Source organism: Lactuca serriola, chromosome 2 (assembly GCF_051521515.1).
Source record: "Lactuca serriola cultivar US96UC23 chromosome 2, Lser_US96UC23_V15, whole genome shotgun sequence".
Classification (NCBI taxonomy): Eukaryota; Viridiplantae; Streptophyta; class Magnoliopsida; order Asterales; family Asteraceae; genus Lactuca; species Lactuca serriola.
The window spans coordinates 9,722,695-9,740,809 of NC_136409.1; the positions used below are offsets into that span (position 1 = coordinate 9,722,695).

The following is an 18,115-nucleotide window of genomic DNA, read 5'->3' on the forward strand; positions in this document are numbered from 1 at the left end:
TAAGTAAAACAGTTCATTGATTAGTGACAACATTAAATGACGAAATAGTTTGCCACATATTTAATGATCAGTATATTGTAGTCACTATTTAGTGATCGTTTTTATACTTACAGTTACTTGTGACCTTTATATGAAAATTTGCACCAGTCTCTTTTCTTGGTTGGCAAAAAATTGAAATAACTCTAAAGTTTAATCAGATTTTTGCAGGTAAGAAATGGAAACTATAAGTAGTTGAAGATGGGAATAAACAAGTGTTGTAAAAATCGGTCTAGGCGGCCGATTAATTAGGGATTAATCACTAGGCGGTCTTCAATTGAATAGGATTAAGGCTAATCGATCGGCTTAATCGGTTTTGGTCAAAGGTGGTCAAAGTCAGAACTAGACGGTTCTAATCGGTCCTAGGCGGCCTAATTGGCCAAATTTTAAATATTAAACCAAAATTTTCAAATTTTCAAAAGTTCATAGTATTTTAGTGTTCAACTAATATATAAAAAAAATTAAATTTTAAATTTTAAAGTTTTTCTCCAAAATTGTCAAAATTTTTATGTTTTCTAATATGCAAATACCTAAATTTACTTCTTTTCTTAAGATATATTAAAATTTGAATAATTTTTCTTATTAGTTGGATGATAAATTGTTGTGCTTGTTAAACTTATTATTAAACTTTTATGCTTATTTATTAATATTCTTATGATTAAAGTTAGATTTATAAATTATTGAATAATTTCCTTAATAATTAATGATCCCCGATTAATCCCCGCCTAACCGGTTAATCCCTAGACCCCAGTCCACCGACTAGCTAACGTCTAACGTTTTCTACACCCTTGGAATAAACTCTACTTCTAGTTACTCTCATGATATGTGCTTCCAAGATACCCAAACAGTATGTTGCATTTATTTATATACTATAGTTTCATAATATTTTCATTGAAAATCTCAATCCTACTTTTCCATATATTTTTCACAAGTCATTCCTAATTTTCCTTACTTGTCCAACATTTACCAACAACATAATTTAGGTTAAGTCACTCATTATCCCATTGACACTATTGATAAGCCCATATAATGATACCAATGAATTTGAAATATTAAAATCAACATCCTCAACCAACAAATTTAGATCATTAAGCAGCTTGCTACTTGATACATATGTTTTCCCAACATCTTCATAGCATCCATGTTCTTTAATGTCCTTCATTTGATGAACAATTCTTCCCTTGAATATTCATCCTGACATAGAGTCAACATTCAACCAAACAATGAATGGGGTATTAGAAGATTCACATCATCATGAAGAATACATCCAAAAATCATGAACTAAAAGGCCATTAATTAATAGGCAACTAGGAACATGAAAATATAATTTACCTTTAATATTCACTTCACATTAATCTGAGTCTTGTTTGAAATCCTGCATAAAGTACATAAATATAAAGCTGAATGTAGGTTGCGGTTTTTGACAATATAACAAAAAAACTTGCATGAAGCTTTTCAAATGTAGTTTAAGAATTATTAAAGCAACAAAGATCTGATTTACCTGTTGTTTGATCTTTATAAGAGAGTTGATGTCTTTTTCCCCTGCAGCATAAAAGAAGCCAAAATTTGTTTGTATTTCTTTTAGTTGTGGAGTAGCGGAATTTCCTTTGGTGAAGGTGGTTATTGTTGGGCATCTTTTGATTTCTAAAGTATCCAATAATGGGAATGAAAAATCCTCCTTCCCCAAGCTAAACCCCTTAAGACTTCGAAGAAGTTGTAATTTCGAGGACTTTAGATGAGGTAACACAAGTATCTCCTTATTCGTCTTGCCATCAGATTCTTTCTCTTTGTCTTCTTCTACAGAAACATCTGCATCCTTAACAATTACCTCCTCCATCATACTGCAGTTAAATATATGTAGCTCTTGGAGTTGCAATAGACTACCAACCATGGAACTAGTAAATACATGTTCTAATGAATTACATTCACAAATTTCAACTCTTGTTAGGTTTGGAAACTCAAATGCTGTCCACTGATTGCTCTTCCATATATACCTCAGATTACTTAGCCACTCCAACCTCATTTCTTTGAGGTTTGGAAGATTGACAAGAGTAGTAGTAGTTGTTTGTGATGATTCATCAAAACCACTTCCACTATTTCTATTTCTCCCTGCTGCTTCCAATGCAGTTTCAAATACCTCCTCTACCATCTTACAACCACACACATGAATCTTTTCCAGCTTTTGCAGTTGCAGCAACTCACTGGATGGAATAATCTTTTTAACATCCATATTATATTTTACATCTAATTCGATCAAGTTATGAAAAGACCAAGTTGTCCCTTCTGAAGTAGCAGGGCCCAAGGTGTCACCGTATAAACTTTGGAATGACGTCTGCAAGTCCAATAAAGAAAACGCCAGAGGCATATATATGTCAAAAAAAACCCCTTTGAAATGTCATATATGTGCTGTACCAATTTTAATGAATTAATACAAGATATTATAATTATTAATCACAATGGTAATTCGTAATTGTAAGTATTAACTCCAACTAAAAGTTATCCGATGGGTTGCTATTTTTGATCTCATAAAGTAGGTTACTTTTGACCTTTTGCCCTTGTTGAAAATGGAAAAACTTGATTCAAGTGACATCATGCTATGAAAATAACAATCAAAAGAAGTAATAGATGAGCAAATAACTCACTTAGAACCATGAAGAACAACAATCAAATGGAGTAACAGGGAAAATTTTCATTATTAAAAATCAAAAGATTAAAAGGGTTTCTAGTTGTTAGAGAGGCAAGACTCTCCTAGGCTAAGAAAAGATGATAAAGAAACAAGCAAATCAGAATAAAAATGCTCCTCCCACACACGATTCCAGGCACCAAAAAGCCTGCAATAACAACTTTTGACAGAAAATACCTAAAATACCCTTTCCGCTGAAATACATTATTTTTACCTATCTTGCTTTCCCATTTAGGCCTTCCTAGAACAACATAAACTTAGACTGAAACTAGTGCGAATGTGTTTGAAGTAAATTTACTTGGTAGGAATGATATATTTCTTAATTAGATGATGCCAATTAAAGAAATATATATACCTGATGAAAGTTAAGGCCAGATTCTTGATCAAGAGCATGTCTGCCTAATTCTGTGTGTATATACTTGAGTTGGGGAGCTGTGGACCCACCAGCTGCAAACACCATCATTTTTGAGCAATACTTGATGGTAACTTCTTCCAATGAAGGCAACTGGAACTCATTCTTCCCCAAGAAGAATCCTACCAGCTCTGGTACATCATTTAGTTCAATGGATTTGAGACGAGGAAAGACCACAACCTCCTTAGAAGATGAAGAAGACGATGATGATGATGCCCCCTTCGTTATTGTTGTTGTTGTTGTTGTTTGCTGCTCTCCATATTCATCTTCTTCCTTCTTCACAATCACTTTCATTCTGTAGCAACCCTTAATCGTTAACTCTTGGAGCTGTGTCAGGCTTTCAAGTGCAGAGAATGTGAATATATGTTCCAAACCCCCACAACCGTAGATTTCCAATATCTTCAGACCAGAAAGCATAATAACATTGTTATTTACTCTTGGAATTCCTTCCTCACAACCACTCTTCTCGTTGTTTTTGTTGCTGCTCGTCCCTAATTGAGTTTCAAATACCTCCTTCATGCCATCACAAGACCTTACTGTCAGCACTTGAAGCTTTTGCATTTGTCCTGCTGCATAACATGGAATCACACTTGACAATGCATTGCAGAATTCTATTCTCATCTCTCTAGCGTATTGGCATAAGCTCCAAGAAACACCACCTGCTTCAGACAACTGCAACACCACATGGAAAAATGATGTAAAACTAATTAAACTATATACACAGCTTTTATATAAGAAACTTAATTCAAAATCTAGTTTTTTTATATACTAAATGATACCAGTGCTCTCCATATCAAAAATTTACTTTTGTTTTTTTTTTTTTTAATTAATTTCGGGATTTATTGAAGAGACAATCACTTTACCACCTAGAATATACGAATGCAAATTCAATGAAATCAAGAAAGCACATATTTAACAGAGCAACCTTAGAAAAAATAGTTTTGGGTAATATTACATATTGTTCTATTCTACAATATCTGTCACCTGATGACCCCTGATATCTAAAATGTTACATTTAACTAAATTCTGGGTACAATGACCAGATTTTCACAAAAGGTGATATTCTCCTCTCCTACTGGCCAGTACTTGCTAAATACTGCTTTAACAGAAATAAAACTTAAATTGCCTATATTACCCATCAAAAGATGCCATTATCATTTTATTGAACTTCAATAACTGCCCTTACTAGAGTTTCTGAAGTGTAGCAGCTGTGTCATGGCATCCATCCCTCTAGGTAATTATTATCTTAGTATAGTGGGTATAAAATGCACATTAAGACTTGAATATATAACAGGTTGCAATTACAACTATATATATATAAAAATAATAATAATAATAATAATAATAAAAAAAAACTGTCAAAATAAACATAGTTATGAAAATGGATAAATAATCTAAGATGCTTGATTACAGACTGAATAGAGGTTTCACATAGAATGGAAAACCTAATTAGACATGTGGACCTTTTCTAATTAGAAAAATAAAAAAGAAATGTTATCAGTAAATGTTATGAAAATGATAAATAACAAATAAAAGGTAATACTTGTTCAAATGAATGTAACTTTATATGCCTCCAAATCCCATTCTTGAGTTCGCATAGAATATTGCAAAGAAAAAAGGAAATTAAATATATAATTAAATATGTACAAACATACCTTAAATTGATCGGTAGTTGTAGTGGTATTATTGAAAGATATTTCATTGCTCCCCTCATCCTTGGCACCACCTCCACCAATACACTTCACACAGTGCATGTATTTTAGAGTGAGAGAATCAAGATGAGGGAACAAGATGGTGGTTGTGTGGGTAGATGTAAATGTAGTCATTTCTTCATCCTCATCATCTCTGTTTGAAACAACTTCTTCAATACCATCACACACACTTATCCAGATATCCTTTAGGTTGGAAAGAAGTTCTGCCATGAGAGGCGAAAACAAGTACTTAATGCTTTTGCATTTATGAATATTTATGGTTGTGAGGTTGTGGAATGGGGATTCTGATTGTTGTTTTGGAAGAGTGAAGAATTTATTCCAGTTGCTGCACTTCCACACATGACTCGTGTTGTTCATATTCCTTAGATACAATTCCTGGAGGTAGGGAAGTATAATAGGCTGTTGTTGGTTATTGTGAGTTGTTACCAATTCTCTACATGTTGGACTCTCACTCTCTATCTCAAACACCACCTCCACTCCTTTAACTCTCTCCAATTTAAGTTTATGGAGGTTATGAAAAGAGTGCATGAGACAGGGTGGGAATACAACATTAGAAATACTGGCAGTGGCTTCTTGTAATGTCTCTTCCTCTGACAGAATATCAGTCTGCAAAGCAAGAAATGTAATTAGCAACCTGTGTACTGAATTGTGTTAATGATATATGATTCCACGTCCATTAACAATTCTCTCTTATAATTTTGGATTTGAAAATGGTTATTTTGATTTTAGGTATTTTTTTTCAAGAAACAGTTGCAAATGATGGAAAATGCCAACAGATTAAAAATAGTTGGATCTTTCACCTTCAAATAAATTATTAAAAGATGCTAAGGATCCTATGCAACAAGATAATACAAAAATAAAGATGCAACTTACTTTCAAACAAGAATCAGAATTTAGCTTGAAATTGAGTTAATAAGAAATGACAGGTTAATTGAAGGGTTAAGTTTACTAAATTTATCTACCATCCAAGTCACGGTTGACTGGTTGGGAATAAGAAGCTGACACTGGTATACCCCTTCTTAAATTTAAAAAAAAAAAAAAAAAAAAAAAAAAAAAAAAAAAAAGAGGACGGTTAAATACATATAAGATGGCCATTTTACCCCTTGTTTTATATATTTGTTTGTTTATATAAATGAAACTCGGCCAGCCATAAACCATCCTCAACCCCAAGCCACGTCCTCTCTAAATCACAGTCGTTCCCAATCTCTATGTGTAAATTATCCATAGGGGTGTCAATTTATGATACGATACGACAAAAATACACGACACGAAACAAAATCGGGACGAAATCAAAATTCGAATTCGTTTTCGTGTCGTGTTCGTGTCAAGTTTAAAAAACACGATGTCGTGTCGTGTCGTGTTCGTGTTTACAAATCCACACGAAATTAACACGATTGAGCATGTATTTGTCGTGTTTTCGTGTTTGTCGTTTTTATCGTGTTATATATGATTAAATATGAATTAAATAAAATAATAGTTATGTAATATTATCTTTGTCGTGTCGTGTCGTGTTGTCGTTTTTTAATTACTTCGTTTTCGTGTTAGTGAAAAGAAACACGACATCGTGTCGTGTCGTGTTCGTGTTACAAAAAACCTTGTCGTGTCGTGTCGTGTCAGACAAAAACACGACACGACGGCCCGATTTGACAGGCCTAATTATCCACACCACATACCATCTGGAGATCAAGAAAGAAAGAAATAGGAAAAAAGAAATTTTAAAATAAAATAAAAGATATGGTGACGTGTTTGTGTCTTTAAAGTCAGCTCTCCCTTCCATCTTCATTTACCAGATCCACCAAACGCACATGGACCTTTTTTTTCAAGTTAATCTAAGTAGAAAATCATTCCACTTGTTATCAAGATGAAGAAAACAATTGATTAATCAAGTTTTTAAGAGTTGTTGGTGATATTTGATCCAAATCAGGGTGTTTCAGAAAACTAAATTCTAAAAAGATCAAATGGTACCTGGAAGAAACCTTGGTCGTTGTAAAGAGGCTACATATATAGTAATAACTCGGAATCAAGTTTATAACCACTTGCAGACCATCATTCCCGTTCTGCCCAAACTTCCACTCAATTTCACATCCAAATAAATATATGGATATTCAACTTTTCGTTATTGTAATGAGTAGCAACAAGGGGTTGTAGGCAGTGAGAGAGCGACATAACGCCAGCGGCCATCGTAAGTGAGGACTAGTGATACGGAAATGGGAATATGACTTGTTAAGGTAATTAACTTTTTGGTATGTTCACATCTGGGTAATTATCTTTTTTTTTTGTACACATCTAAGGTAACAAACTTGTTGGAAGTGTTCACATATGACCATTATGACCTGCTATAACAGGTTAAATTCTAGATGTGAACGTTTTCAACAAGTTCGTTACCTAGATGTGTACAGAAAAAAATAGTTACCCAAATATGAACAAAACGAAAAGTAAAAATTAAATTACACGAATGGTCCCTGTGGTTTGGGAGAATTTGTGTGTTTGGTCCCTAATTTTTTTTTTAACCTGGATGGTCCTTATTGTTTATTTTTATTGCGCGTTTGGTCTCTGTCTTTCTTAAAAAGACTATTATGCCCTTATTAATTTAATTTTTAATTAATTTTCTTATTTATGTATTTATTTTTTACATATTTAAAAAAATTAATAGACTCCACATATTTGTATCTCCCCAGATGATCCCTATTGTTTATTTTTTAATTAATTTATTTTTTTAACTCGGATGGTCCCTACTGTTTATTTTTGTTACGCGTTTGGTCCGTGTCTTACCCAAAAAGAGTATTTTTCCCTTATTAATTTATTTTTTAATTAATTTTCTTATTTATGTATTTATTGTTTATATATTTAAAAAAATTAATATACCCCACATATGTGTATCTCCTCACCGTAAACTTGAAACCAGATTTGAGAACTTTAAATTGGGTCTTATCGGTCACCATCCCATCTCTCATCATCCCCAACTTCTATTTCTTTTCCATCTTTAGTAACATGGACGTCTTCACCATCCTTCTTTTTTTGGTACTTCAACTCCGGCAAAGCAACAACATAACCTACTATCTCTTCATCTTTAGTGGGTTGTGGTGTTGATTCGACGAAGTTCAATGACCGAAAAAAGAAGGGATGATGAAGACGTCGATATCACTAAAGATGGAAAATAAATAGAAGTTGAAAAGAAAGAGAGATGGGATGGTGAGGAGATACAGATATGTGGGGTCTACTAAAGTTACTTAAATATATAAGGGAATATGACTTATTAAGGTAATTAACTTTTCGGTATGTTCACATCTGGGTAACTATCTTTTTTTTGTACACATCTAGGTAACAAATTTGTTGGAAGTGTTCACATATGACCATTATGACCTGCTATAGCATGTTAAATCCTAGATGTGAACGCTTTCAACAAGTTCGTTACCTAGATGTGTACAAAAAAAATAATTACCTAAATATGAACAAAACGAAAAGTAAAAATTAAATTACACGAATGGTCCTTGTGGTTTAGGAGAATTTGTGTTTTTTGGTCCATAACTTATTTTTTTTAACTTGGATGGTCCCTATTGTTTATTTTTGTTGCGCGTTTGGTCCATGTCTTTCCTAAAAACACTATTGTGCCCTTATTAATTTATTTTTTAATTAATTTTCTTATTTATGTATTTATTTTTTACATATTTAAAAATTTTAATAGACCTCACATATTTGTATCCCCTCGGATGATCCCTACTGTTTATTTTTTAATTAATTTATTTTTTTAACTCGGATGGTCTCTACTGTTTGATTTTGTTGCGAGCTTGGTCTCTATCTTACCTAAAAAGACTATTGTGCCCTTATTAATTAATTTTTTTAATTAATTTTCTTGTTTATTTACTTATGCTTTATATATTTAAGTAACTTTAGTAGACCCCACATATCTGTATCTCCTCACCATCCCATCTCTCTTTCTTTTCAACTTCTATTTATTTTCCATCTTTAGTGATATCGACGTCTTCATCATACCTTCTTTTTTCGGTCATTGAACTTCATCGAATCAACACCACAACCCACTAAAGATGAAGAGATAGTAGGTTATGTTGCTGCTTTGCCAGAGTTGAAGTACCAAAAAAAAGAAGGATGGTGAAGACGTCGATGTTACTAAAGATGGAAAAGAAATAGAAGTTGGGGACGATGAGAGATGGGATGGTGACCGATAAGACCCAATTTAAAGTTCTCAACTCTAGTTTCAAGTTTACGGTGAGGAGATACACATATGTGGGGTATATTAATTTTTTTAAATATATAAACAATAAATACATAAATAAGAAAATTAATTAAAAAATAAATTAATAAGGGAAAAATACTCTTTTTGGGTAAGACACGGACCAAACGCGTAACAAAAATAAACAGTAGGGACCATCCGAGTTAAAAAAATAAATTAATTAAAAAATAAACAATAGGGATCATCCGGGGAGATACAAATATGTGGAGTCTATTAATTTTTTTAAATATGTAAAAAATAAATACATAAATAAGAAAATTAATTAAAAATTAAATTAATAAGGGCATAATAGTCTTTTTAAGAAAGACAGAGACCAAACGCGCAATAAAAATAAACAATAAGGACCATCCAGGTTAAAAAAAAAATTAGGGACCAAACACACAAATTCTCCCAAACCACAGGGACCATTCGTGTAATTTAATTTTTACTTTTCGTTTTGTTCATATTTGGGTAACTATTTTTTTCTGTACACATCTAGGTAACGAACTTGTTGAAAACGTTCACATCTAGGATTTAACCTGTTATAGCAGGTCATAATGGTCATATGTGAACACTTCCAACAAGTTTGTTACCTAGATGTGTACAAAAAAAAAAGATAATTACCCAGATGTGAACATACCAAAAAGTTAACTATCTTAACAAGTCATATTCCCAATATATAAAGCATAAGTACATAAACAAGAAAGTTAATTAAAAAAATTAATTAATAAGGGCACAATAGTCTTTTTAGGTAAGACAGAGACCAAGCTCGCAACAAAATCAAACAGTAGAGACCATCTGAGTTAAAAAAATAAATTAATTAAAAAATAAACAGTAGGGATCATCTGAGGAGATACAAATATGTGAGGTCTATTAAAATTTTTAAATATGTAAAAAATAAATACATAAATAAGAAAATTAATTAAAAAATAAATTAATAAGGGCACAATAGTGTTTTTAGGAAAGACATGGACCAAACGCGCAACAAAAATAAACAATAGGGACCATCCAAGTTAAAAAAAATAAGTTATGGACCAAAAAACACAAATTCTCCTAAACCACAAGGACCATTCGTGTAATTTAATTTTTACTTTTCGTTTTGTTCATATTTAGGTAACTATTTTTTTTGTACACATCTAGGTAACGAACTTGTTGAAAGCGTTCACATCTAGGATTTAACCTGCTATAGCAGGTCATAATGGTCATATGTGAACACTTCCAACAAATTTGTTACCTAGATGTGTACAAAAAAAAGATAGTTACCCAGATGTGAACATACCGAAAAGTTAATTACCTTAATAAGTCATATTCCCATAGGGAAATTGCGCGAGACTTGCAATTTAGGGTTTTGGATTATGTTCTTTGTTTGTTGTTTACTTTTAAATACATAGATCATTCAAAATATTAAAAGTTATCAAAATGCCTATTCTAATAGTCCATATTCTAATTACATTAAATTAATAACATTAGAATAAAAATTAAAATAAATTAATACAAATTATAAAATATAATTTCATATATTTATTTTAATCAATGATTAAAATTTATATAACTAAAAAAATCTCTTAATTAATAATTTATTTAAAATAATTAATTAAAATTTATGAGTTTTTACTATAAAAATTTAATTAATTTTGTAACCGTGGTTTCCACGAGTTATAAACTAGTAAAAGAATAAATTACATTTCTGGTTAATGTGGTCGTCATTCTTTTACCGTTCCACCTTAAATTTTTATATGATATGATACAAACTAGTAAAAAAACTCGCCCTAGTCGTTATTTTTTTTAAACATTTTTTCAAATTAGGACATCATACTTTGAAATGTTTATTTTTACCTATAATAGCAACGTTCTTACAAAGTGTTACAAATACTTTATATGATATCTATTTCTATCATTGCTAATTAAATATACGTGTTGTTATTTGAGAAAAATAAGGTTGTATAGTAGAATATCAAATGTGGGGGGACCAAAAGGGACAACCCCACAAACTAACGTGGCAAAAATTTGACGTGTCACATTTGGTTACTGTCAGGGACCAAAAGTGGGAAACTCTGGAACCCTTTTTGGCTAGCAGTAGAGAATATCGAAGTTAGGGGGACCAAAACTGCCAACTCCACAAACTAATGTGGTGAAAAGTTGAGGAAGGACCAAAGTGGCAAAGTGTTGGAACATTTGTGGCAAAACATAGAAAAGGTTAAGGAGGGACAAAAAGTGGCAAAGTGCTGATACTTTTGTGGCAAAACGTAGAATAATAGAAAATATACTATTCCTATAACCTTTGTGCTTTAATATATATATATATATATATATATATATATATATATATATATATATATATATATATATATATATATATATATATAGATCCGGTAAGAAATTTTTTTGGTAGGAAGGTAAGAAGTTTTTTTTCTACATATTTTTTTGACGAACAAAATAAATGAATCACTAGATGATTCATTTGTAAGATGATTCACAAGAAAAAATTCCCAAAAAAACATCTTTATGATTCATTTTTAAGTAAATTAAGAAAAAATTCACTTTTATGACCATTTTAGTAAATAACAACAAAATCATTGTATAAATGAATCATCAAGATGTTTTTTTAAGAATTTTTTCTTGTAAATCATCTTACAATTGAATCATCTAATGATTCATTTTGTTTGTTCGCGAAAAAAATATGTAGAAAAAAAACTTATTACCTTCCTACCAAAAAATTTCTTCTTATTTGATCTTGACTCTCTCTCTCTCTCTCTCTCTCTGTATATATATATATATATATATATATATATATATATATATATATATATATTGTAAATCATATTAGTCATATTTTGAATTTTAAGATGTATAAGTTACAAAATTTTTTGTACAAATCAATTATGCATAAATAATTCTTTAACACTTACCAAAAGTTTGAATACTTGAATTAAGAAAAGTAATTAAGAAACTCAATTTGAAGCAAAATGAAAATTTAAAAATATTAAATTCATGTATTTAAATTAATCTATATTTCTTAAATTTGACATAAATATTAATTTATTATATTGCAATATAAATATAAAGTATAAACATAAATATTTTATTTAAAATTGGTAATTTTTTTATTATAATACCTAATAAAAAATATAATAATTGTTTATGCGTAAGAAAGTATTCTCCAAAACGCCGCTGCTTTGCATAGGCACACATCTAGTGTGTGTGTGTCTATATATATATATATATATATATATATATATATATATATATATATATATATATATATATATATAGAGAGAGAGAGAGAGAGAGAGAGCTAGGTTCAAATGTGGATGAACATCTATTGTGTGAACGTGTGGATAGTGTTATTCTGTGAGAATGACAAAGAAAATATGTTGTTTAATAATATGAATACGTTCAATCTTATATAACTATTGTCATTATCACACATTCTCACAAATTAAATCGCCTATAAGGTTATTATAGACTTTTTATTATTATTCACATTCTGTCAGAATGTTTACTGAGTCGTATTCTGTCATAATGATAATGATTGAAAAACGATTTGTGAGAACAAAAATAAATAAGAATTAGTGAGAATGCATGAAAATGATGATATTTTTGTAAGGTTTAATGTATTCGCATTAGTAAACAATGTATTATCTTAGTAATTCTCATAGAATCGCACTGTCCACACAATAATTGTTCATCCACATTATAACCTAGCCCTATATATATATATATATATATATATATATATATATATATATATATATATATATATATAACTATGGAGCATAAGTGTCAAAATAAATAAAGAATTGTGGAAAAAGTTTGAAACATAAGAACTTACTATTCTTAGGACCATTGAGAATTAATTATATATATAATACTATTACTTAAGACTATTGGGAATTAATTATATACATAATTGTCTACATGTTTGGTCTTTTCGATTAATATCGTTAGATTTTTATGTTAAATCCAACGTATAAAAGACTTTTTTTTCATATCAAAATAAATAAAACTCATAAACTAAAATGATTAAATATATAAATTACATTAAAAAAATACAATATCAAAGATATAGCTCCATTTTCCCAAAAGAAATATCACATCTCAAACTCTATGTGTGTGCGCGCGCGGGGGGCGGTTCAACTTTGGTGCCCATAGTGGCACCGGAAAACCCTGTTTTTTTAAGACACATTGTAGAAAAATTTGAAATTTTCATTTTTTCCACTATTGTGCCACTACGTAAAATAAAAAAAAAAGTGCCACCAGTATGTGCCACCAACAATTCATACTACGAAATCCTACGTCTGACCCTACGTGTGTGTTGTGTATATACAAGAAAAATGGATTATTTTCGTCTTTAGTACTTACCTTTGTCACTCACCCCTTATATGTTAGTTTTTTGGCTTAATGAATGATGTTTCCATTCCATATTGATAAAAGGAATGAAGGGTGGGTGGACTACAAGCCTATAAGGGTGGTCGGAGTGTAATAGTTTCATTTTATTTACTTCATTTTATAGTTTATTTTAGCATATTTCATTCATCATTTAGTTAGGTGTTGTTTGATTTTCTAAAGTAAAAATTCATGAAGTCTGCGGACCACCTCCGCAACCCTCTGTAGTAGAAGAGGTGGACCAAACGGCTGCAGACTGTAATAAGAAGCGTGTTTGTTTTTTTAACATCTGCATACTGCTGTAGATATTAAAAAATTAAAATAAACTAATTTTATAAATCAAAAATAGTTTTTTTAATACGGAAAATTTAATAATGTATAACATTTCATCAAGATTTAATGATATTTCAATAAAAAATAATGATATTTCAACAAAAAAAAATAAAGATATTTAGTAAAAAATAATGATATTTCATCAAGAATCTATCATTATTCAATATAAAAAAACAAAAAAAAATTCAACAAGAATAAACAAAAAAAACAAAAAAAAAAGTGAAATAAAATTTCAACAACATTTAATAAAAATTTCAGTAAGAAAAAAAGAAGAAGAATAAGAGGTTCGAAGAGGTTGGAAGAGGCACCAAATAGAGCATGCACAGAGGTTTTTGACTCTGAAGACTTCTAAAAAACAAACATCTGCGAGATAAAAAGTGTTGCGTGTGTGCTGCGCCGCGCAGCAATAAGAGCTCTGAAGAGGTTTTTTCCAAAAAACAAACAGCACCTTAATCTTCATGCATATTTTCCTTTTTGTTATTTTATGACCATTTCGGGTACTTTCTAGTTCTGTGATCTTAATTTGCAAATTTTAAGGAAACTAGCGGAACGGGAACTACATGAGATAATTAAATTTGGAGGACAACAAAGATTGTGGACTAAATAACTAGTAGAGATGATACATGAAGTGAACTATTGACGGATGAAGCATGAAGAAGGTGGTCTCTTGCTTAAAATGAAGACGAGAGAATAATTGTGCATTCGGGATTGAGATAAACGGGCGATTCTATGAAGTTATGGATGATTTGGAGAAGGCAAATTGGGCTTAACTTGAATACAACTTGAAGAAAAATGGGTCACAAGTTGATTGGACTCGAACTGGGCCAAGTGGACTAAGCATTGGAGGCTCAAAACTCAAGAAAGCACACACCATGCCTCACCTGTGCAGATGTGCGCGAACCGCGCAGAAGCATGCGGCCAGCTAACCCGCACAACACCACCCTCACGAAGACCAAAGACCTTTCGTATTCAGCTCCACCCGCACAAGGCACCCGCATAGGGTCCTTCAGGGGCAATTTTGTAATTTTTGCTTTGAGTGTTATTTAAGTGAGGTTGGTGCAGCTTTTGAAGGAATCAATACACACGAATTTAATGGCTCTCCTTTGCATTATTGGGAGCAACTGGAGACTTGAAGAACTTAGAAGAACATCAAGAACAACATCATCTTTTACTGTGATTCTTACTACATGTTTGGTACTTCTAATCTTTATTTTAGTTTCTTGAGTTTAGCCATGCTAGGCTAAACTTCTCTTTGGTTGAATTGGATGTAATTTCTTGAATGACTTGGTTATTTTGAGGAATTCCTTGAAGTTATGTTGAATATCTATGATTATATAATCTATAAAAACTTCGTTCATGTTCATATATATCTAGTCATGAATAATGATACATGAATGTAAGTTTTTTGGTTAAACTCTTGGCTAAGTAATAGGTCTTCCATTTAATAAGCAACAATTAGTTTGAATGTTTGTTTTCATTTCATTTAAACTAAGAAAATATTTTCTCCATAGTGGTAATGAAAGCATTGGATTACTCTTTGAATTTGGTGACTCTTAAAACCTAATGCTAATTGATTTTCACAAAATTATATGCTTCATTAGTTTTGTGACTTTGATTTAGAAAATATACTAAGAGCTTCTCTAGTCATTTTAATACAAAAGAAGAGTTGAAGAAAGTTATGATCATTGCTATAACCAAGTTTGATTATAAATGTAAGTATTGCACCTTAGTATTCTCATGATTATTTAACCAAATGTTCAAGTTATGAAATTTCAAAGTCAATCATCCTTCTCTTATTGATTTTACATCAAACTTTACTTTTGATTGAATTGTATTTGAAATCTTAGCATAATTCTAGTGTCAACATGCTAGTATAATTTAAGTTTTCTAAAAAAAACCAAAAATAGTTAATCCCCCATTTTTACTTTTATTGTTATTTTTATAAGTATTTGAAGAAAGAAGTTTTCATAGAATTATAATATTGAACCAATCTTCGTGGATACGATCCCTTTACCATTATACACAACTTTTTATGTGCAATATAAAGGATATTAATTTTGGTGGCCTCGACACGCATACCAGAGTGGCTCGGGAAGAAGAAAAGTGGGTGGGCGGTATCGACAGTATCGTTGGGTGCTTATACTGAGCAAAAAATGGGACTATGGTTTACCTCTTTTTCGGGTTATGTAGCCCGTGAGTTTGGTGAAGAATCTCGATGAAAGGTTGCATCAATTGTCCTCTTTGACCTATTAACTAGCTCAAGAGTTAAACATATTTCTCTTTTTTTTTAAATTACCTATAATTTCTCTCAATTTGTCAATCTATTTTCATCAATTCTTATATTTATCTTAATTCGACTATCTAATTCCACTATTCACCTCTTCAATTCCATTCAATGGATTCCAGATGAAAATCAAAAAAGGTTATTCTGTCAAAAACACAAATCGAAGCAAGGCGGTTTAAGTCAAGAAATTCCATTTTCTTCCCTAGAATCCCAAAACTACAAACAAAAACAAAAGTTCCAACAAAACCTAAACTATCATCAATACCAGCACTATCAATAAAACCGAAATTATCAACAATAACCAGTGCAACAAAGCTACAACTCATTTCGTCTTCCACAGGATAATATGTGTTTTACTCTATACATGCAGTATTCTTAAGGGGTTCCTGAAACCAAATTCCAAAGCCTATTATCGTGATACTCAAAACTTAGAATCATCATATTCTAGTGACGATCCCACTCTCGAACAAGATATCGAGGTGCAGTAACTAGTTGTCGGGAACAAACGCGACTACACAAAGCGCCAAAAGTAAAAAAAATGGTTGGAAAAGGAAGAGATGGCTTTGGCTATGGCGTATGTCGATGTTTCTGAATATAAAAAAACGTAGAAATCACCAAATGTCAGATGCAATTTGGGAGCGGGTTGTAGAACATTTTAATGTTCAATTGGGTGGTATGGATCGACCACGACATCAAGTAAACTCAAAATGGAAAGATCTTCAAAAGATATGCAACGATTTCAAATGCATCTTTAACCGTAAGATGAACAGTCTCGCTAGTGGGGGATCCAAGGTAGATGCTCTAAAAGATGAACAAAGCAAGTATCAGAGGCTTAGTAATCAAAAAACTTTTTCTGAGGAAAAAGCTTGGGATGTTTTGAAATACCATATGAAATGGTTGCAAGTAAAAAGAGTCGACGAAGAATCCCCGCCTCCTTCTTCAAAACAAACCAAAACTTCTTCATCGAATGCATATACAACATCTTTAGATGCACAATTTCCACCGGGGTTCAACCAACAACACCAAAAAATGAACTCACCGCCTCAAAGACAACAAAAAAGAAAGAAAGCAGCATCTGAAGCATCAACACCAAATGAAATCGTTGATCTGGTCAACGAAATTGTCGGCATCCACACTGTGAACAAAGTAGAGGTGGAAGATAGAAAACGATATTGGATGAAAATTTGCGTCTTAAACGAGAAAATGAATAAATGGAAGCTAAATTGTTGAGCTTGGAGATACATGAGAGAGACATGCAATTTTTTCTCAACCTGCATGATCACTTGACAGGAGAGATTCTGCGAATGGTGCTCGAACAGAAACGACAAATTACAAAAAAATATGGCTGAGAGCTTTAGAATTTTCTTGATCATTAGTTAATTATAATTTTCGCTTTTTATTTTTAATTTTGTCTTTTTTTATTATGTTTTTTTAATTATCATTTTTTTTATTTATCGTGTATTTTTTTTATTTGTATTAGTGCTTTTTAATTAAAAAAAATGTTATCTTTTATTTAATTTTGTATTTTTTAATTTAATTAAATTAAAAATAATAATGTAGCGGTGGGTTGAATGTCTTGAAAAAGATGTTACTTTTATGTGTTATGGGTTGGAAAAGATGAAAGTAAGAGGAAAGAGAAAAACGAATTTGAAGCTCGTGTGACAATTAGTTAAGTGTAGGGATGAGAATTTGGCCCGAAAACCCGAACTGAACCGAGAACCGAACCGAACCGAACCGAATTACACCCGAATAAGCAATTTGATTCGGTTTTCGGGTATCTATATAAGGCTTATTCGGTTTTTGGGTTATTCGGTCCGGGTTACCCGAATAAGGGCTTATTCGGTCCAAAGAACCGAACCGAATATGAAGAGTCGTTTTTTTCCTTGCACAATTTATGTATTCGGTTCTGTGATCATCACAATCGATCCCAAAAAAACCAAATCGAAGATCGTTACCCACTTAATACACCAAATCGAATATCCAAAAAAACCAAAAAAACCAATTTATGTATGTTATCAATTGAAATTTAAATGTGCTA

At 31.4% G+C, this 18,115-nt stretch overlaps 1 protein-coding gene across 3 annotated transcripts; it reads right to left on the reverse strand.

The window, feature by feature from the left end:
• Positions 1-1,055: 1,055 nt before the first annotated feature.
• LOC145085960 (uncharacterized) lies at positions 1,056-6,919 on the reverse strand. 3 transcript variants are annotated; one of them, XM_079023664.1, is made up of 6 exons: positions 5,944-6,067; positions 4,787-5,449; positions 3,075-3,803; positions 1,538-2,368; positions 1,369-1,411; positions 1,056-1,230 (listed from the first exon to the last, which is right to left on the reverse strand). In XM_079023664.1, exons 2-5 carry the CDS (start codon positions 5,369-5,371, stop codon positions 1,388-1,390), a joined length of 2,169 nt encoding a protein of 722 aa, XP_078879790.1. In that variant the 5' UTR covers positions 5,372-5,449; positions 5,944-6,067; the 3' UTR covers positions 1,056-1,230; positions 1,369-1,387. The 3 variants fall into 3 exon arrangements, with proteins under 3 accessions (XP_078879790.1, XP_078879789.1, XP_078879788.1); XM_079023663.1 differs by lacking the exons at positions 1,369-1,411; positions 5,944-6,067 and adding an exon at positions 6,809-6,919; XM_079023662.1 differs by lacking the exon at positions 1,369-1,411.
• Positions 6,920-18,115: the final 11,196 nt, after the last annotated feature.